General features: G+C 39.0%; 1 protein-coding gene across 3 annotated transcripts in view; it reads right to left on the reverse strand.

Moving 5' to 3' along the window:
• Positions 1–1509: 1509 nt before the first annotated feature.
• Positions 1510–22394, reverse strand: part of LOC106604147 (SMAD family member 5) — a 41665-nt gene continuing 20780 nt past the window's right edge. For all 3 annotated transcript variants that reach the window (XM_045717851.2, XM_045717849.2, XM_045717852.2), the window contains 2 exons: positions 2918–3174; positions 1510–2631 (listed from right to left, as the gene is read on the reverse strand). In XM_045717851.2, the coding sequence (XP_045573807.1) occupies positions 2488–2631; positions 2918–3174 (401 nt within the window). In that variant the 3' untranslated portion in view covers positions 1510–2487. The remainder of the gene's footprint in view (positions 2632–2917; positions 3175–22394) is intronic.

The raw sequence follows: 22394 nt of genomic DNA on the forward strand, positions 1-22394 counted from the left end.
GAGCAAATGAGGTGAGATAAGGGAGGTAAAGGCAAAAAGACCATGGTGGCGAAGTAAATACAATATAGCAAGTAAAACACTGGAATGGTAGATTTGCAGTGGAAGAAAGTACAAAGTAGAAATAATGGGGCGCAAAGGAGCCAAATAAATAAATACAGTAGGGGAAGGGGTAGTTGTTTGGGCTAAATTATAGATGGGCTATGTACAGGTGCAGTGATCTGTGAGCTGCTCTGACAGCTGGAGCTTATAGCTAGTGAGGGAGATAAGTGTTTCCAGTTTTAGAGATTTTTGTAGTTCGTTCCAGTCATTGGCAGCAGAGAACTGGAAGGAGAGGCGGCTGAAGGAGGAATTGGCTTTGGGGGTGCTACTACAGGTGCTGCTATGGTGATCAGTGAGCTGAGATAAGGGGGAACTTATCCTAGCAGGGTCTTGTAGATGACCTGAAGCCAGTGGGTTTGGTGACGAGTATGAAACGAGAGAGTACAGGTCGCAGTGGTGGGTAGTATATGGGGCTTTGGTGACAAAACAGATGGCACTGTGATAGACTGCATCCAGTTTATTGAGTAGGGTATTGGAGGCTATTTTGTAAATGACATCGCCGAAGTCAAGGATCGGTAGGATGGTCAGTTTTACGAGGGTGTTTGGCAGCATGAGTGAAAGATGCTTTGTTGCGAAATAGGAAGCCAATTCTAGATTTAACTTTGGATTGGAGATGTTTGATGTGAGTCTGGAAGGAGAGTTTATAGTCTAACCAGACACCTAGGTATTTTTAGTTGTCCACATATTAAGTCAGAACCGTCCAGAGTAGTGATGCTGGACAGGCGGGCAGGTGCAGGCAGCGATCGGTTGAAGAGCATGCATTTAGTTTTACTTGTATTTAAGAGCAGTTGGAGACCACGGAAGGAGAGTTGTATGGCATTGAAGCTCGTCTGGAGGGTAGTTAACAGTGTCCAAAGAAGGGCCAGAAGTATACAGAATGGTGTGGTCTGCGTAGAGGTGGATCAGAGACTCACCAGCAGCAAGAGCGACATCATTGATGTATACAGAGAAAAGAGTTGGCCCAAGAATTGAACCCTGTGGCATCCCCATAGAGACTGCCAGAGGCCCGGACAACAGGCCCTCCGATTTGACACACTGAACTCTATCAGAGAAGTAGTTGGTGAACCAGGCGAGGCAATCATTTGAGAAACCAAGGCTATTTAGTCTGCTGATGAGGATGTGGTGATTGACAGTCGAAAGCCTTGGCCTGGTCAATGAATACGGCTGCACAGTATTGTTTCTTATTGATGGCAGTTAAGATATCGTTTAGGACCTTGAGCTTGGCTGAGGTGCACCCGTGACCAGCTCTAATGAAGTTGATTCTGTCATGTCATAGAATAATGCCACTAACTGTACCCTACACACAAACTTGCCTTACCTCCATTAGATACAAAAATATATAAAATGGTTAATGAATACAGGAAGTAATTCTGTCACTTGAACATACACCATGTACAGAGAATCGACAAGCATCATTGACAACTTTATTGACGAGTTCTCCTCTGAGAAGTGTGTTGTTTCTAGCTTGTCACCTGTTCAAAGCATTCAGTAATGAATTCCTCATATCATAGTTACCAGTTAGACATACTTTATTTAAAATGGCAGTAACTCAAGTTTTTCTAGTGATAAAACTATAAAATGGAAACATTATGAGATCTGAGTCTAATAGTAAACATAATGATATCTATACCTTAGATGTAAAATATCTGGCATTAGAAAACATGGCAAGAAAGAAAAAAAAAGTTTGCAAAGTTAAATTACAAGTAGTTTGACTGTGGTAAATTTGTAGTAGTGATATACAACATTTTATTATTTTCTTTTAAAAACTAAAAAAAAAATACAGAAAGAAAATCAAACATTTTATGCAAAATCCTTAAAAAAAAACTAAAAATATAAGTAAGGTACATGCTTTCCAGTCCTACTACTCTCAATAGAATAAGCACATGGTTGGTAGTGGATGACTCAGCAGTACTTTATCCATTATTTTGTGCCGCTACTCTGAATATTCTTCTTTAGGATTTACTTTTATCTTCTGCTTGTAGCCTCCATTTTTCTTTCTTTAATTCTTTCTTTTAGTTCTGCTGCTCAACATCCCTTCTGCAGCCAGATACTGTAAACAGTTCAGCCTTTAACTCATTAAAACATTTTAAAAAATATATACATTTAAAAAAAATGTGTAAAAGAAACTCCCAGCCTGGCTGGTCTGGTCTTGGGGGGCCACCATTAAGACACTGAAGAGATGGGGTCGAGAGTCTGGTCTGGGAGGGGGGGGGGGGCACCATTAAGACACTGAAGAGATGGGGTCGAGAGTCTGGTCTGGGAGGGGGGGGGGGGGGGCACCATTAAGACACTGAAGAGATGGGGTCGAGAGTCTGGTCTGGGAGGGGGGGGGCACCATTAAGACACTGAAGAGATGGGGTCGAGAGTCTGGTCTGGGGGGGGGCACCATTAAGACACTGAAGAGATGGGGTTCAGAGGAGAGCCCATCTGTGTCAGCACTTTATCCAGCCACTGCAGAGGGCCGTGAAGGTGCACTTCTATCCAACAGGGGGTGCTGGTGACATCTTGTCGGTGATACTCAGCTCCCCAGCCCTGTTGAAAGGGAGCGAGAGAGAGAGAGAAAGAAAGCTGGGTCATATTCAGTAAATGGTCAAAAAAAGGAATGAAATAGCGAACTTGTTTTCCATTGCACAGTGATACGCCACAGTGTTATTCTCAACATTGTCGAGTTGCTCTTTCAATGAAATTAAGATCATTTAAAACAGTTATTTCACAAAACATATATTTTTTAAATCAATGGACAAGATCATAAAGCAGTGAACTGTATATAGTACTGAAACTAATATAATTGTTGAATCAAAATGTAATTGTATATCACCTTTACAAAGCTCATGCGGATGGTGCACATCTTGGTCAGTTCGTAGACAGCCTCAAAGCCATGGTTCACAGACTGGGCCAGTAGCTGAGCAAATTCCTGGTTGTTAAAGATCTTCAGACTGCAGCCACTAGGGATTTTACACACCGTGGTGGGGTGGAAACCATGATGGTAGTTACAGTTACGGCTCTGAACGAAGATACTGGTGTCACTCAGACACTCTGCATACACCTCACCTCCTACATAGTACAGGTGGACGCCTGAGAGAGAGAAAGGGAGAGAGAAAAAAAAAGATGCTTGTGTTTCTAGCTCCAACAGTAATACCTAATGCTTGTGTTTCTAGCTCCAACAGTACAGTAATATCTAATGCTTGTGTTTCTAGCTCCAACAGCAATACCTAATGCTTGTGTTTCTAGCTCCAACAGTACAGTAATACCTAATGCTTGTGTTTCTAGCTCCAACAGTAATACCTAATGCTTGTGTTTCTAGCTCCAACAGTAATACCTAATGCTTGTGTTTCTAGCTCCAACAGTAATACCTAATGCTTGTGTTTCTAGCTCCAACAGTACAGTAATACCTAATGCTTGTGTTTCTAGCTCCAACAGTGCAGTAATACCTAATGCTTGTGTTTCTAGCTCCAACAGTACAGTAATACCTAATGCTTGTGTTTCTAGCTCCAACAGTACAGTAATACCTAATGCTTGTGTTTCTAGCTCCAACAGTACAGTAATACCTAATGCTTGTGTTTCTAGCTCCAACAGTACAGTAATACCTAATGCTTGTGTTTCTAGCTCCAACAGTACAGTAATACCTAATGCTTGTGTTTCTAGCTCCAACAGTACAGTAATACCTAATGCTTGTGTTTCTAGCTCCAACAGTACAGTAATACCTAATGCTTGTGTTTCTAGCTCCAACAGTGCAGTAATACCTAATGCTTGTGTTTCTAGCTCCAACAGTACAGTAATACCTAATGCTTGTGTTTCTAGCTCCAACAGTAATATCTAATGCTTGTGTTTCTAGCTCCAACAGTACAGTAATATCTAATGCTTGTGTTTCTAGCTCCAACAGTAATACCTAATGCTTGTGTTTCTAGCTCCAACAGTAATACCTAATGCTTGTGTTTCTAGCTCCAACAGTAATACCTAATGCTTGTATTTCTAGCTCCAACAGTGCAGTAATACCTAATGCTTGTGTTTCTAGCTCCAACAGTACAGTAATACCTAATGCTTGTGTTTCTAGCTCCAACAGTACAGTAATACCTAATGCTTGTGTTTCTAGCTCCAACAGTACAGTAATACCTAATGCTTGTGTTTCTAGCTCCAACAGTACAGTAATACCTAATGCTTGTGTTTCTAGCTCCAACAGTACAGTAATACCTAATGCTTGTGTTTCTAGCTCCAACAGTACAGTAATATCTAATGCTTGTGTTTCTTGCTCCAACAGTAATACCTAATGCTTGTGTTTCTAGCTCCAACAGTAATACCTAATGCTTGTGTTTCTAGCTCCAACAGTAATACCTAATGCTTGTGTTTCTAGCTCCAACAGTACAGTAATACATAATGCTTGTGTTTCTAGCTCCAACAGTACAGTAATACCTAATGCTTGTGTTTCTAGCTCCAACAGTACAGTAATACCTAATGCTTGTGTTTCTAGCTCCAACAGTACAGTAATACCTAATGCTTGTGTTTCTAGCTCCAACAGTAATACCTAATGCTTGTGTTTCTAGCTCCAACAGTACAGTAATACCTAATGCTTGTGTTTCTAGCTCCAACAGTACAGTAATACCTAATGCTTGTGTTTCTAGCTCCAACAGTACAGTAATACCTAATGCTTGTTTCTAGCTCCAACAGTACAGTAATACCTAATGCTTGTGTTTCTAGCTCCAACAGTACAGTAATACCTAATGCTTGTGTTTCTAGCTCCAACAGTACAGTAATACCTAATGCTTGTGTTTCTAGCTCCAACAGTACAGTAATACCTAATGCTTGTGTTTCTAGCTCCAACAGTACAGTAATATATAATGCTTGTGTTTCTAGCTCCAACAGTAATACCTAATGCTTGTGTTTCTAGCTCCAGCAGTACAGTAATATCTAATGCTTGTGTTTCTAGCTCCAACAGTACAGTAATACCTAATGCTTGTGTTTCTAGCTCCAACAGTAATACCTAATGCTTGTGTTTCTAGCTCCAACAGTACAGTAATACCTAATGCTTGTATTTCTAGCTCCAACAGTGCAGTAATACCTAATGCTTGTGTTTCTAGCTCCAACAGTACAGTAATACCTAATGCTTGTGTTTCTAGCTCCAACAGTAATACCTAATGCTTGTGTTTCTAGCTCCAACAGTACAGTAATATCTAATGCTTGTGTTTCTAGCTCCAACAGTAATACCTAATGCTTGTGTTTCTAGCTCCAACAGTACAGTAATACCTAATGCTTGTGTTTCTAGCTCCAACAGTAATACCTAATGCTTGTGTTTCTAGCTCCAACAGTACAGTAATACATAATGCTTGTGTTTCTACAGTAGCTCCAACAGTACAGTAATACCTAATGCTTGTGTTTCTAGCTCCAACAGTACAGTAATACCTAATGCTTGTGTTTCTAGCTCCAACAGTACAGTAATACCTAATGCTTGTGTTTCTAGCTCCAACAGTAATACCTAATGCTTGTGTTTCTAGCTCCAACAGTAATACCTAATGCTTGTATTTCTAGCTCCAACAGTGCAGTAATACCTAATGCTTGTGTTTCTAGCTCCAACAGTACAGTAATACCTAATGCTTGTGTTTCTAGCTCCAACAGTAATACCTAATGCTTGTGTTTCTAGCTCCAACAGTACAGTAATATCTAATGCTTGTGTTTCTAGCTCCAACAGTAATACCTAATGCTTGTGTTTCTAGCTCCAACAGTACAGTAATACCTAATGCTTGTGTTTCTAGCTCCAACAGTAATACCTAATGCTTGTGTTTCTAGCTCCAACAGTACAGTAATACATAATGCTTGTGTTTCTACAGTAGCTCCAACAGTACAGTAATACCTAATGCTTGTGTTTCTAGCTCCAACAGTACAGTAATACCTAATGCTTGTGTTTCTAGCTCCAACAGTACAGTAATACCTAATGCTTGTGTTTCTAGCTCCAACAGTACAGTAATACCTAATGCTTGTGTTTCTAGCTCCAACAGTAATACCTAATGCTTGTGTTTCTAGCTCCAACAGTAATACCTAATGCTTGTATTTCTAGCTCCAACAGTACAGTAATACCTAATGCTTGTGTTTCTAGCTCCAACAGTACAGTAATACCTAATGCTTGTGTTTCTAGCTCCAACAGTACAGTAATACCTAATGCTTGTGTTTCTAGCTCCAACAGTACAGTAATACCTAATGCTTGTGTTTCTAGCTCCAACAGTACAGTAATACCTAATGCTTGTGTTTCTAGCTCCAACAGTACAGTAATACCTAATGCTTGTGTTTCTAGCTCCAACAGTACAGTAATACCTAATGCTTGTGTTTCTAGCTCCAACAGTACAGTAATACCTAATGCTTGTGTTTCTAGCTCCAACAGTACAGTAATACCTAATGCTTGTGTTTCTAGCTCCAACAGTACAGTAATACCTAATGCTTGTGTTTCTAGCTCCAACAGTACAGTAATACCTAATGCTTGTGTTTCTAGCTCCAACAGTAATACCTAATGCTTGTGTTTCTAGCTCCAACAGTACAGTAATACCTAATGCTTGGGTTTCTAGCTCCAACAGTACAGTAATACCTAATGCTTGTGTTTCTAGCCCCAACAGTAATACCTAATGCTTGTGTTTCTAGCTCCAACAGTACAATAATACCTAATGCTTGTGTTTCTAGCTCCAACAGTACAGTAATACCTAATGCTTGTGTTTCTAGCTCCAACAGTACAGTAATACCTAATGCTTGTGTTTCTAGCCCCAACAGTAATACCTAATGCTTGTGTTTCTAGCTCCAACAGTACAATAATACCTAATGCTTGTGTTTCTAGCTCCAACAGTGCAGTAATACCTAATGCTTGTGTTTCTAGCTCCAACAGTGCAGTAATACCTAATGCTTGTGTTTCTAGCTCCAACAGTACAGTAATACCTAATGCTTGTGTTTCTAGCTCCAACAGTAATACCTAATGCTTGTGTTTCTAGCTCCAACAGTAATACCTAATGCTTGTGTTTCTAGCTCCAACAGTAATACCTAATGCTTGTGTTTCTAGCTCCAACAGTAATACCTAATGCTTGTGTTTCTAGCTCCAACAGTAATACCTAATGCTTGTGTTTCTAGCTCCAACAGTACAGTAATACCTAATGCTTGTGTTTCTAGCCCCAGCAGTGCAATAATACCTAATGCTTGTATTTCTAGCTCCAACAGTACAGTAATACCTAATGCTTGTATTTCTAGCTCCAACAGTACAGTAATACCTAATGCTTGTGTTTCTAGCTCCAACAGTACAGTAATACCTAATGCTTGTGTTTCTAGCTCCAACAGTGCAGTAATACCTAATGCTTGTGTTTCTAGCTCCAACAGTACAGTGATACCTAATGCTTGTGTTTCTAGCTCCAACAGTAATACCTAATGCTTGGGTTTCTAGCTCCAACAGTACAGTAATACCTAATGCTTGTGTTTCTAGCTCCAACAGTACAGTAATACCTAATGCTTGTGTTTCTAGCTCCAACAGTAATACCTAATGCTTGTGTTTCTAGCCCCAGCAGTACAGTAATACCTAATGCTTGTGTTTCTAGCTCCAACAGTGCAGTAATACCTAATGCTTGTGTTTCTAGCTCCAACAGTGCAGTAATACCTAATGCTTGTGTTTCTAGCTCCAACAGTACAGTAATACCTAATGCTTGTGTTTCTAGCTCCAACAGTACAGTAATATCTAATGCTTGTGTTTCTTGCTCCAACAGTAATACCTAATGCTTGTGTTTCTAGCTCCAACAGTAATACCTAATGCTTGTGTTTCTAGCTCCAACAGTAATACCTAATGCTTGTGTTTCTAGCTCCAACAGTACAGTAATACCTAATGCTTGTGTTTCTAGCTCCAACAGTACAGTAATACCTAATGCTTGTGTTTCTAGCTCCAACAGTACAGTAATACCTAATGCTTGTGTTTCTAGCTCCAACAGTAATACCTAATGCTTGTGTTTCTAGCTCCAACAGTAATACCTAATGCTTGTGTTTCTAGCTCCAACAGTACAGTAATACCTAATGCTTGTGTTTCTAGCTCCAACAGTACAGTAATACCTAATGCTTGTGTTTCTAGCTCCAACAGTACAGTAATACCTAATGCTTGTGTTTCTAGCTCCAACAGTACAGTAATACCTAATGCTTGTGTTTCTAGCTCCAACAGTACAGTAATACCTAATGCTTGTGTTTCTAGCTCCAACAGTACAGTAATACCTAATGCTTGTGTTTCTAGCTCCAACAGTACAGTAATACCTAATGCTTGTGTTTCTAGCTCCAACAGTACAGTAATACATAATGCTTGTGTTTCTAGCTCCAACAGTAATACCTAATGCTTGTGTTTCTAGCTCCAGCAGTACAGTAATATCTAATGCTTGTGTTTCTAGCTCCAACAGTACAGTAATACCTAATGCTTGTGTTTCTAGCTCCAACAGTAATACCTAATGCTTGTGTTTCTAGCTCCAACAGTAATACCTAATGCTTGTGTTTCTAGCTCCAACAGTAATACCTAATGCTTGTGTTTCTAGCTCCAACAGTACAGTAATACCTAATGCTTGTGTTTCTAGCTCCAACAGTACAGTAATACCTAATGCTTGTATTTCTAGCTCCAACAGTGCAGTAATACCTAATGCTTGTGTTTCTAGCTCCAACAGTACAGTAATACCTAATGCTTGTGTTTCTAGCTCCAACAGTAATACCTAATGCTTGTGTTTCTAGCTCCAACAGTACAGTAATACCTAATGCTTGTATTTCTAGCTCCAACAGTGCAGTAATACCTAATGCTTGTGTTTCTAGCTCCAACAGTACAGTAATACCTAATGCTTGTGTTTCTAGCTCCAACAGTAATACCTAATGCTTGTGTTTCTAGCTCCAACAGTACAGTAATACCTAATGCTTGTGTTTCTAGCTCCAACAGTAATACCTAATGCTTGTGTTTCTAGCTCCAACAGTACAGTAATACCTAATGCTTGTGTTTCTAGCTCCAACAGTAATACCTAATGCTTGTGTTTCTAGCTCCAACAGTACAGTAATACCTAATGCTTGTGTTTCTAGCTCCAACAGTACAGTAATACCTAATGCTTGTGTTTCTAGCTCCAACAGTACAGTAATACCTAATGCTTGTGTTTCTAGCTCCAACAGTACAGTAATACCTAATGCTTGTGTTTCTAGCTCCAACAGTAATACCTAATGCTTGTATTTCTAGCTCCAACAGTACAGTAATACCTAATGCTTGTGTTTCTAGCTCCAACAGTACAGTAATACCTAATGCTTGTGTTTCTAGCTCCAACAGTACAGTAATACCTAATGCTTGTGTTTCTAGCTCCAACAGTACAGTAATACCTAATGCTTGTGTTTCTAGCTCCAACAGTACAGTAATACCTAATGCTTGTGTTTCTAGCTCCAACAGTACAGTAATACCTAATGCTTGTGTTTCTAGCTCCAACAGTGCAGTAATACCTAATGCTTGTGTTTCTAGCTCCAACAGTACAGTAATACCTAATGCTTGTGTTTCTAGCTCCAACAGTAATACCTAATGCTTGTGTTTCTAGCTCCAACAGTACAGTAATACCTAATGCTTGGGTTTCTAGCTCCAACAGTACAGTAATACCTAATGCTTGTGTTTCTAGCCCCAACAGTAATACCTAATGCTTGTGTTTCTAGCTCCAACAGTACAATAATACCTAATGCTTGTGTTTCTAGCTCCAACAGTACAGTAATACCTAATGCTTGTGTTTCTAGCCCCAACAGTAATACCTAATGCTTGTGTTTCTAGCCCCAACAGTAATACCTAATGCTTGTGTTTCTAGCTCCAACAGTACAATAATACCTAATGCTTGTGTTTCTAGCTCCAACAGTGCAGTAATACCTAATGCTTGTGTTTCTAGCTCCAACAGTGCAGTAATACCTAATGCTTGTGTTTCTAGCTCCAACAGTACAGTAATACCTAATGCTTGTGTTTCTAGCTCCAACAGTAATACCTAATGCTTGTGTTTCTAGCTCCAACAGTAATACCTAATGCTTGTGTTTCTAGCTCCAACAGTAATACCTAATGCTTGTGTTTCTAGCTCCAACAGTAATACCTAATGCTTGTGTTTCTAGCTCCAACAGTAATACCTAATGCTTGTGTTTCTAGCTCCAACAGTACAGTAATACCTAATGCTTGTGTTTCTAGCCCCAGCAGTGCAATAATACCTAATGCTTGTATTTCTAGCTCCAACAGTACAGTAATACCTAATGCTTGTGTTTCTAGCTCCAACAGTACAGTAATACCTAATGCTTGTATTTCTAGCTCCAACAGTGCAGTAATACCTAATGCTTGTGTTTCTAGCTCCAACAGTAATACCTAATGCTTGTGTTTCTAGCTCCAACAGTACAGTAATACCTAATGCTTGTATTTCTAGCTCCAACAGTGCAGTAATACCTAATGCTTGTGTTTCTAGCTCCAACAGTACAGTAATACCTAATGCTTGTGTTTCTAGCTCCAACAGTAATACCTAATGCTTGTGTTTCTAGCTCCAACAGTACAGTAATACCTAATGCTTGTGTTTCTAGCTCCAACAGTACAGTAATATCTAATGCTTGTGTTTCTAGCTCCAACAGTAATACCTAATGCTTGTGTTTCTAGCTCCAACAGTACAGTAATACCTAATGCTTGTGTTTCTAGCTCCAACAGTAATACCTAATGCTTGTGTTTCTAGCTCCAACAGTACAGTAATACATAATGCTTGTGTTTCTACAGTAGCTCCAACAGTACAGTAATACCTAATGCTTGTGTTTCTAGCTCCAACAGTACAGTAATACCTAATGCTTGTGTTTCTAGCTCCAACAGTACAGTAATACCTAATGCTTGTGTTTCTAGCTCCAACAGTACAGTAATACCTAATGCTTGTGTTTCTAGCTCCAACAGTACAGTAATACCTAATGCTTGTGTTTCTAGCTCCAACAGTAATACCTAATGCTTGTATTTCTAGCTCCAACAGTACAGTAATACCTAATGCTTGTGTTTCTAGCTCCAACAGTACAGTAATACCTAATGCTTGTGTTTCTAGCTCCAACAGTACAGTAATACCTAATGCTTGTGTTTCTAGCTCCAACAGTACAGTAATACCTAATGCTTGTGTTTCTAGCTCCAACAGTACAGTAATACCTAATGCTTGTGTTTCTAGCTCCAACAGTACAGTAATACCTAATGCTTGTGTTTCTAGCTCCAACAGTACAGTAATACCTAATGCTTGTGTTTCTAGCTCCAACAGTGCAGTAATACCTAATGCTTGTGTTTCTAGCTCCAACAGTACAGTAATACCTAATGCTTGTGTTTCTAGCTCCAACAGTAATACCTAATGCTTGTGTTTCTAGCTCCAACAGTACAGTAATACCTAATGCTTGGGTTTCTAGCTCCAACAGTACAGTAATACCTAATGCTTGTGTTTCTAGCCCCAACAGTAATACCTAATGCTTGTGTTTCTAGCTCCAACAGTACAATAATACCTAATGCTTGTGTTTCTAGCTCCAACAGTACAGTAATACCTAATGCTTGTGTTTCTAGCTCCAACAGTACAGTAATACCTAATGCTTGTGTTTCTTACCCCAACAGTAATACCTAATGCTTGTGTTTCTAGCTCCAACAGTACAATAATACCTAATGCTTGTGTTTCTAGCTCCAACAGTGCAGTAATACCTAATGCTTGTGTTTCTAGCTCCAACAGTGCAGTAATACCTAATGCTTGTGTTTCTAGCTCCAACAGTACAGTAATACCTAATGCTTGTGTTTCTAGCTCCAACAGTAATACCTAATGCTTGTGTTTCTAGCTCCAACAGTAATACCTAATGCTTGTGTTTCTAGCTCCAACAGTAATACCTAATGCTTGTGTTTCTAGCTCCAACAGTACAGTAATACCTAATGCTTGTGTTTCTAGCCCCAGCAGTGCAATAATACCTAATGCTTGTATTTCTAGCTCCAACAGTACAGTAATACCAAATGCTTGTGTTTCTAGCTCCAACAGTACAGTAATACCTAATGCTTGTGTTTCTAGCTCCAACAGTACAGTAATACCTAATGCTTGTGTTTCTAGCTCCAACAGTACAGTAATACCTAATGCTTGTGTTTCTAGCTCCAACAGTACAGTAATACCTAATGCTTGTGTTTCTAGCTCCAACAGTACAGTAATACCTAATGCTTGTGTTTCTAGCTCCAACAGTACAGTAATACCTAATGCTTGTGTTTCTAGCTCCAACAGTACAGTAATACCTAATGCTTGTGTTTCTAGCTCCAACAGTACAGTAATACCTAATGCTTGTGTTTCTAGCTCCAACAGTACAGTAATACCTAATGCTTGTGTTTCTAGCTCCAACAGTGCAGTAATACCTAATGCTTGTGTTTCTAGCTCCAACAGTACAGTAATACCTAATGCTTGTGTTTCTAGCTCCAACAGTACAGTAATACCTAATGCTTGTGTTTCTAGCTCCAACAGTAATATCTAATGCTTGTGTTTCTAGCTCCAACAGTACAGTAATATCTAATGCTTGTGTTTCTAGCTCCAACAGTAATACCTAATGCTTGTGTTTCTAGCTCCAACAGTAATACCTAATGCTTGTGTTTCTAGCTCCAACAGTAATACCTAATGCTTGTATTTCTAGCTCCAACAGTGCAGTAATACCTAATGCTTGTGTTTCTAGCTCCAACAGTACAGTAATACCTAATGCTTGTGTTTCTAGCTCCAACAGTACAGTAATACCTAATGCTTGTGTTTCTAGCTCCAACAGTACAGTAATACCTAATGCTTGTGTTTCTAGCTCCAACAGTACAGTAATACCTAATGCTTGTGTTTCTAGCTCCAACAGTACAGTAATACCTAATGCTTGTGTTTCTAGCTCCAACAGTACAGTAATATCTAATGCTTGTGTTTCTTGCTCCAACAGTAATACCTAATGCTTGTGTTTCTAGCTCCAACAGTAATACCTAATGCTTGTGTTTCTAGCTCCAACAGTAATACCTAATGCTTGTGTTTCTAGCTCCAACAGTACAGTAATACATAATGCTTGTGTTTCTAGCTCCAACAGTACAGTAATACCTAATGCTTGTGTTTCTAGCTCCAACAGTACAGTAATACCTAATGCTTGTGTTTCTAGCTCCAACAGTACAGTAATACCTAATGCTTGTGTTTCTAGCTCCAACAGTAATACCTAATGCTTGTGTTTCTAGCTCCAACAGTACAGTAATACCTAATGCTTGTGTTTCTAGCTCCAACAGTACAGTAATACCTAATGCTTGTGTTTCTAGCTCCAACAGTACAGTAATACCTAATGCTTGTTTCTAGCTCCAACAGTACAGTAATACCTAATGCTTGTGTTTCTAGCTCCAACAGTACAGTAATACCTAATGCTTGTGTTTCTAGCTCCAACAGTACAGTAATACCTAATGCTTGTGTTTCTAGCTCCAACAGTACAGTAATACCTAATGCTTGTGTTTCTAGCTCCAACAGTACAGTAATATATAATGCTTGTGTTTCTAGCTCCAACAGTAATACCTAATGCTTGTGTTTCTAGCTCCAGCAGTACAGTAATATCTAATGCTTGTGTTTCTAGCTCCAACAGTACAGTAATACCTAATGCTTGTGTTTCTAGCTCCAACAGTAATACCTAATGCTTGTGTTTCTAGCTCCAACAGTACAGTAATACCTAATGCTTGTATTTCTAGCTCCAACAGTGCAGTAATACCTAATGCTTGTGTTTCTAGCTCCAACAGTACAGTAATACCTAATGCTTGTGTTTCTAGCTCCAACAGTAATACCTAATGCTTGTGTTTCTAGCTCCAACAGTACAGTAATATCTAATGCTTGTGTTTCTAGCTCCAACAGTAATACCTAATGCTTGTGTTTCTAGCTCCAACAGTACAGTAATACCTAATGCTTGTGTTTCTAGCTCCAACAGTAATACCTAATGCTTGTGTTTCTAGCTCCAACAGTACAGTAATACATAATGCTTGTGTTTCTACAGTAGCTCCAACAGTACAGTAATACCTAATGCTTGTGTTTCTAGCTCCAACAGTACAGTAATACCTAATGCTTGTGTTTCTAGCTCCAACAGTACAGTAATACCTAATGCTTGTGTTTCTAGCTCCAACAGTAATACCTAATGCTTGTGTTTCTAGCTCCAACAGTAATACCTAATGCTTGTATTTCTAGCTCCAACAGTGCAGTAATACCTAATGCTTGTGTTTCTAGCTCCAACAGTACAGTAATACCTAATGCTTGTGTTTCTAGCTCCAACAGTAATACCTAATGCTTGTGTTTCTAGCTCCAACAGTACAGTAATATCTAATGCTTGTGTTTCTAGCTCCAACAGTAATACCTAATGCTTGTGTTTCTAGCTCCAACAGTACAGTAATACCTAATGCTTGTGTTTCTAGCTCCAACAGTAATACCTAATGCTTGTGTTTCTAGCTCCAACAGTACAGTAATACATAATGCTTGTGTTTCTACAGTAGCTCCAACAGTACAGTAATACCTAATGCTTGTGTTTCTAGCTCCAACAGTACAGTAATACCTAATGCTTGTGTTTCTAGCTCCAACAGTACAGTAATACCTAATGCTTGTGTTTCTAGCTCCAACAGTACAGTAATACCTAATGCTTGTGTTTCTAGCTCCAACAGTAATACCTAATGCTTGTGTTTCTAGCTCCAACAGTAATACCTAATGCTTGTATTTCTAGCTCCAACAGTACAGTAATACCTAATGCTTGTGTTTCTAGCTCCAACAGTACAGTAATACCTAATGCTTGTGTTTCTAGCTCCAACAGTACAGTAATACCTAATGCTTGTGTTTCTAGCTCCAACAGTACAGTAATACCTAATGCTTGTGTTTCTAGCTCCAACAGTACAGTAATACCTAATGCTTGTGTTTCTAGCTCCAACAGTACAGTAATACCTAATGCTTGTGTTTCTAGCTCCAACAGTACAGTAATACCTAATGCTTGTGTTTCTAGCTCCAACAGTACAGTAATACCTAATGCTTGTGTTTCTAGCTCCAACAGTACAGTAATACCTAATGCTTGTGTTTCTAGCTCCAACAGTACAGTAATACCTAATGCTTGTGTTTCTAGCTCCAACAGTACAGTAATACCTAATGCTTGTGTTTCTAGCTCCAACAGTAATACCTAATGCTTGTGTTTCTAGCTCCAACAGTACAGTAATACCTAATGCTTGGGTTTCTAGCTCCAACAGTACAGTAATACCTAATGCTTGTGTTTCTAGCCCCAACAGTAATACCTAATGCTTGTGTTTCTAGCTCCAACAGTACAATAATACCTAATGCTTGTGTTTCTAGCTCCAACAGTACAGTAATACCTAATGCTTGTGTTTCTAGCTCCAACAGTACAGTAATACCTAATGCTTGTGTTTCTAGCCCCAACAGTAATACCTAATGCTTGTGTTTCTAGCTCCAACAGTACAATAATACCTAATGCTTGTGTTTCTAGCTCCAACAGTGCAGTAATACCTAATGCTTGTGTTTCTAGCTCCAACAGTGCAGTAATACCTAATGCTTGTGTTTCTAGCTCCAACAGTACAGTAATACCTAATGCTTGTGTTTCTAGCTCCAACAGTAATACCTAATGCTTGTGTTTCTAGCTCCAACAGTAATACCTAATGCTTGTGTTTCTAGCTCCAACAGTAATACCTAATGCTTGTGTTTCTAGCTCCAACAGTAATACCTAATGCTTGTGTTTCTAGCTCCAACAGTAATACCTAATGCTTGTGTTTCTAGCTCCAACAGTACAGTAATACCTAATGCTTGTGTTTCTAGCCCCAGCAGTGCAATAATACCTAATGCTTGTATTTCTAGCTCCAACAGTACAGTAATACCTAATGCTTGTATTTCTAGCTCCAACAGTACAGTAATACCTAATGCTTGTGTTTCTAGCTCCAACAGTACAGTAATACCTAATGCTTGTGTTTCTAGCTCCAACAGTGCAGTAATACCTAATGCTTGTGTTTCTAGCTCCAACAGTACAGTGATACCTAATGCTTGTGTTTCTAGCTCCAACAGTAATACCTAATGCTTGTGTTTCTAGCTCCAACAGTACAGTAATACCTAATGCTTGTGTTTCTAGCTCCAACAGTACAGTAATACCTAATGCTTGTGTTTCTAGCTCCAACAGTAATACCTAATGCTTGTGTTTCTAGCTCCAACAGTAATACCTAATGCTTGTGTTTCTAGCTCCAACAGTACAGTAATACCTAATGCTTGTGTTTCTAGCTCCAACAGTACAGTAATACCTAATGCTTGTGTTTCTAGCTCCAACAGTACAGTAATACCTAATGCTTGTGTTTCTAGCTCCAACAGTACAGTAATACCTAATGCTTGTGTTTCTAGCTCCAACAGTACAGTAATACCTAATGCTTGTGTTTCTAGCTCCAACAGTACAGTAATACCTAATGCTTGTGTTTCTAGCTCCAACAGTACAGTAATACCTAATGCTTGTGTTTCTAGCTCCAACAGTACAGTAATACCTAATGCTTGTGTTTCTAGCTCCAACAGTACAGTAATACATAATGCTTGTGTTTCTAGCTCCAACAGTAATACCTAATGCTTGTGTTTCTAGCTCCAGCAGTACAGTAATATCTAATGCTTGTGTTTCTAGCTCCAACAGTACAGTAATACCTAATGCTTGTGTTTCTAGCTCCAACAGTAATACCTAATGCTTGTGTTTCTAGCTCCAACAGTAATACCTAATGCTTGTGTTTCTAGCTCCAACAGTAATACCTAATGCTTGTGTTTCTAGCTCCAACAGTACAGTAATACCTAATGCTTGTGTTTCTAGCTCCAACAGTACAGTAATACCTAATGCTTGTATTTCTAGCTCCAACAGTGCAGTAATACCTAATGCTTGTGTTTCTAGCTCCAACAGTACAGTAATACCTAATGCTTGTGTTTCTAGCTCCAACAGTAATACCTAATGCTTGTGTTTCTAGCTCCAACAGTACAGTAATACCTAATGCTTGTATTTCTAGCTCCAACAGTACAGTAATACCTAATGCTTGTGTTTCTAGCTCCAACAGTAATACCTAATGCTTGTGTTTCTAGCTCCAACAGTACAGTAATACCTAATGCTTGTGTTTCTAGCTCCAACAGTAATACCTAATGCTTGTGTTTCTAGCTCCAACAGTACAGTAATACCTAATGCTTGTGTTTCTAGCTCCAACAGTAATACCTAATGCTTGTGTTTCTAGCTCCAACAGTACAGTAATACCTAATGCTTGTGTTTCTAGCTCCAACAGTACAGTAATACCTAATGCTTGTGTTTCTAGCTCCAACAGTACAGTAATACCTAATGCTTGTGTTTCTAGCTCCAACAGTACAGTAATACCTAATGCTTGTGTTTCTAGCTCCAACAGTAATACCTAATGCTTGTATTTCTAGCTCCAACAGTACAGTAATACCTAATGCTTGTGTTTCTAGCTCCAACAGTACAGTAATACCTAATGCTTGTGTTTCTAGCTCCAACAGTACAGTAATACCTAATGCTTGTGTTTCTAGCTCCAACAGTACAGTAATACCTAATGCTTGTGTTTCTAGCTCCAACAGTACAGTAATACCTAATGCTTGTGTTTCTAGCTCCAACAGTACAGTAATACCTAATGCTTGTGTTTCTAGCTCCAACAGTGCAGTAATACCTAATGCTTGTGTTTCTAGCTCCAACAGTAATACCTAATGCTTGTGTTTCTAGCTCCAACAGTACAGTAATACCTAATGCTTGTGTTTCTAGCTCCAACAGTAATACCTAATGCTTGTGTTTCTAGCTCCAACAGTACAGTAATACCTAATGCTTGTGTTTCTAGCTCCAACAGTAATACCTAATGCTTGTGTTTCTAGCTCCAACAGTACAGTAATACCTAATGCTTGTGTTTCTAGCTCCAACAGTACAGTAATACCTAATGCTTGTGTTTCTAGCTCCAACAGTACAGTAATACCTAATGCTTGTGTTTCTAGCTCCAACAGTACAGTAATACCTAATGCTTGTGTTTCTAGCTCCAACAGTAATACCTAATGCTTGTATTTCTAGCTCCAACAGTACAGTAATACCTAATGCTTGTGTTTCTAGCTCCAACAGTACAGTAATACCTAATGCTTGTGTTTCTAGCTCCAACAGTACAGTAATACCTAATGCTTGTGTTTCTAGCTCCAACAGTACAGTAATACCTAATGCTTGTGTTTCTAGCTCCAACAGTACAGTAATACCTAATGCTTGTGTTTCTAGCTCCAACAGTACAGTAATACCTAATGCTTGTGTTTCTAGCTCCAACAGTGCAGTAATACCTAATGCTTGTGTTTCTAGCTCCAACAGTACAGTAATACCTAATGCTTGTGTTTCTAGCTCCAACAGTAATACCTAATGCTTGTGTTTCTAGCTCCAACAGTACAGTAATACCTAATGCTTGGGTTTCTAGCTCCAACAGTACAGTAATACCTAATGCTTGTGTTTCTAGCCCCAACAGTAATACCTAATGCTTGTGTTTCTAGCTCCAACAGTACAATAATACCTAATGCTTGTGTTTCTAGCTCCAACAGTACAGTAATACCTAATGCTTGTGTTTCTAGCCCCAACAGTAATACCTAATGCTTGTGTTTCTAGCCCCAACAGTAATACCTAATGCTTGTGTTTCTAGCTCCAACAGTACAATAATACCTAATGCTTGTGTTTCTAGCTCCAACAGTGCAGTAATACCTAATGCTTGTGTTTCTAGCTCCAACAGTGCAGTAATACCTAATGCTTGTGTTTCTAGCTCCAACAGTACAGTAATACCTAATGCTTGTGTTTCTAGCTCCAACAGTAATACCTAATGCTTGTGTTTCTAGCTCCAACAGTAATACCTAATGCTTGTGTTTCTAGCTCCAACAGTAATACCTAATGCTTGTGTTTCTAGCTCCAACAGTAATACCTAATGCTTGTGTTTCTAGCTCCAACAGTAATACCTAATGCTTGTGTTTCTAGCTCCAACAGTACAGTAATACCTAATGCTTGTGTTTCTAGCCCCAGCAGTGCAATAATACCTAATGCTTGTATTTCTAGCTCCAACAGTACAGTAATACCTAATGCTTGTGTTTCTAGCTCCAACAGTACAGTAATACCTAATGCTTGTATTTCTAGCTCCAACAGTGCAGTAATACCTAATGCTTGTGTTTCTAGCTCCAACAGTAATACCTAATGCTTGTGTTTCTAGCTCCAACAGTACAGTAATACCTAATGCTTGTATTTCTAGCTCCAACAGTGCAGTAATACCTAATGCTTGTGTTTCTAGCTCCAACAGTACAGTAATACCTAATGCTTGTGTTTCTAGCTCCAACAGTAATACCTAATGCTTGTGTTTCTAGCTCCAACAGTACAGTAATACCTAATGCTTGTGTTTCTAGCTCCAACAGTACAGTAATATCTAATGCTTGTGTTTCTAGCTCCAACAGTAATACCTAATGCTTGTGTTTCTAGCTCCAACAGTACAGTAATACCTAATGCTTGTGTTTCTAGCTCCAACAGTAATACCTAATGCTTGTGTTTCTAGCTCCAACAGTACAGTAATACATAATGCTTGTGTTTCTACAGTAGCTCCAACAGTACAGTAATACCTAATGCTTGTGTTTCTAGCTCCAACAGTACAGTAATACCTAATGCTTGTGTTTCTAGCTCCAACAGTACAGTAATACCTAATGCTTGTGTTTCTAGCTCCAACAGTACAGTAATACCTAATGCTTGTGTTTCTAGCTCCAACAGTACAGTAATACCTAATGCTTGTGTTTCTAGCTCCAACAGTAATACCTAATGCTTGTATTTCTAGCTCCAACAGTACAGTAATACCTAATGCTTGTGTTTCTAGCTCCAACAGTACAGTAATACCTAATGCTTGTGTTTCTAGCTCCAACAGTACAGTAATACCTAATGCTTGTGTTTCTAGCTCCAACAGTACAGTAATACCTAATGCTTGTGTTTCTAGCTCCAACAGTACAGTAATACCTAATGCTTGTGTTTCTAGCTCCAACAGTACAGTAATACCTAATGCTTGTGTTTCTAGCTCCAACAGTACAGTAATACCTAATGCTTGTGTTTCTAGCTCCAACAGTGCAGTAATACCTAATGCTTGTGTTTCTAGCTCCAACAGTACAGTAATACCTAATGCTTGTGTTTCTAGCTCCAACAGTAATACCTAATGCTTGTGTTTCTAGCTCCAACAGTACAGTAATACCTAATGCTTGGGTTTCTAGCTCCAACAGTACAGTAATACCTAATGCTTGTGTTTCTAGCCCCAACAGTAATACCTAATGCTTGTGTTTCTAGCTCCAACAGTACAATAATACCTAATGCTTGTGTTTCTAGCTCCAACAGTACAGTAATACCTAATGCTTGTGTTTCTAGCTCCAACAGTACAGTAATACCTAATGCTTGTGTTTCTTACCCCAACAGTAATACCTAATGCTTGTGTTTCTAGCTCCAACAGTACAATAATACCTAATGCTTGTGTTTCTAGCTCCAACAGTGCAGTAATACCTAATGCTTGTGTTTCTAGCTCCAACAGTGCAGTAATACCTAATGCTTGTGTTTCTAGCTCCAACAGTAATACCTAATGCTTGTGTTTCTAGCTCCAACAGTAATACCTAATGCTTGTGTTTCTAGCTCCAACAGTAATACCTAATGCTTGTGTTTCTAGCTCCAACAGTAATACCTAATGCTTGTGTTTCTAGCTCCAACAGTACAGTAATACCTAATGCTTGTGTTTCTAGCCCCAGCAGTGCAATAATACCTAATGCTTGTATTTCTAGCTCCAACAGTACAGTAATACCAAATGCTTGTGTTTCTAGCTCCAACAGTACAGTAATACCTAATGCTTGTGTTTCTAGCTCCAACAGTACAGTAATACCTAATGCTTGTGTTTCTAGCTCCAACAGTACAGTAATACCTAATGCTTGTATTTCTAGCTCCAACAGTACAGTAATACCTAATGCTTGTGTTTCTAGCTCCAACAGTACAGTAATACCTAATGCTTGTGTTTCTAGCTCCAACAGTGCAGTAATACCTAATGCTTGTGTTTCTAGCTCCAACAGTACAGTGATACCTAATGCTTGTGTTTCTAGCTCCAACAGTAATACCTAATGCTTGGGTTTCTAGCTCCAACAGTACAGTAATACCTAATGCTTGTGTTTCTAGCTCCAACAGTACAGTAATACCTAATGCTTGTGTTTCTAGCTCCAACAGTAATACCTAATGCTTGTGTTTCTAGCCCCAGCAGTACAGTAATACCTAATGCTTGTGTTTCTAGCTCCAACAGTGCAGTAATACCTAATGCTTGTGTTTCTAGCTCCAACAGTAATACCTAATGCTTGTGTTTCTAGCTCCAACAGTAATACCTAATGCTTGTGTTTCTAGCTCCAACAGTAATACCTAATGCTTGTGTTTCTAGCTCCAACAGTACAGTAATACCTAATGCTTGTGTTTCTAGCTCCAACAGTACAGTAATACCTAATGCTTGTGTTTCTAGCTCCAACAGTACAGTAATACCTAATGCTTGTGTTTCTAGCTCCAACAGTACAGTAATACCTAATGCTTGTGTTTCTAGCTCCAACAGTAATACCTAATGCTTGTGTTTCTAGCTCCAACAGTACAGTAATACCTAATGCTTGTGTTTCTAGCTCCAACAGTACAGTAATACCTAATGCTTGTGTTTCTAGCTCCAACAGTACAGTAATACCTAATGCTTGTTTCTAGCTCCAACAGTACAGTAATACCTAATGCTTGTGTTTCTAGCTCCAACAGTACAGTAATACCTAATGCTTGTGTTTCTAGCTCCAACAGTACAGTAATACCTAATGCTTGTTTCTAGCTCCAACAGTACAGTAATACCTAATGCTTGTGTTTCTAGCTCCAACAGTACAGTAATACATAATGCTTGTGTTTCTAGCTCCAACAGTAATACCTAATGCTTGTGTTTCTAGCTCCAGCAGTACAGTAATATCTAATGCTTGTGTTTCTAGCTCCAACAGTACAGTAATACCTAATGCTTGTGTTTCTAGCTCCAACAGTAATACCTAATGCTTGTGTTTCTAGCTCCAACAGTACAGTAATACCTAATGCTTGTGTTTCTAGCTCCAACAGTAATACCTAATGCTTGTGTTTCTAGCTCCAACAGTACAGTAATACCTAATGCTTGTGTTTCTAGCTCCAACAGTACAGTAATACCTAATGCTTGTATTTCTAGCTCCAACAGTGCAGTAATACCTAATGCTTGTGTTTCTAGCTCCAACAGTACA

Source organism: Salmo salar, chromosome 05 (assembly GCF_965601325.2).
Source record: "Salmo salar chromosome 05, fSalSal1, whole genome shotgun sequence".
In the NCBI taxonomy this organism is placed as follows: domain Eukaryota; kingdom Metazoa; phylum Chordata; class Actinopteri; order Salmoniformes; family Salmonidae; genus Salmo; species Salmo salar.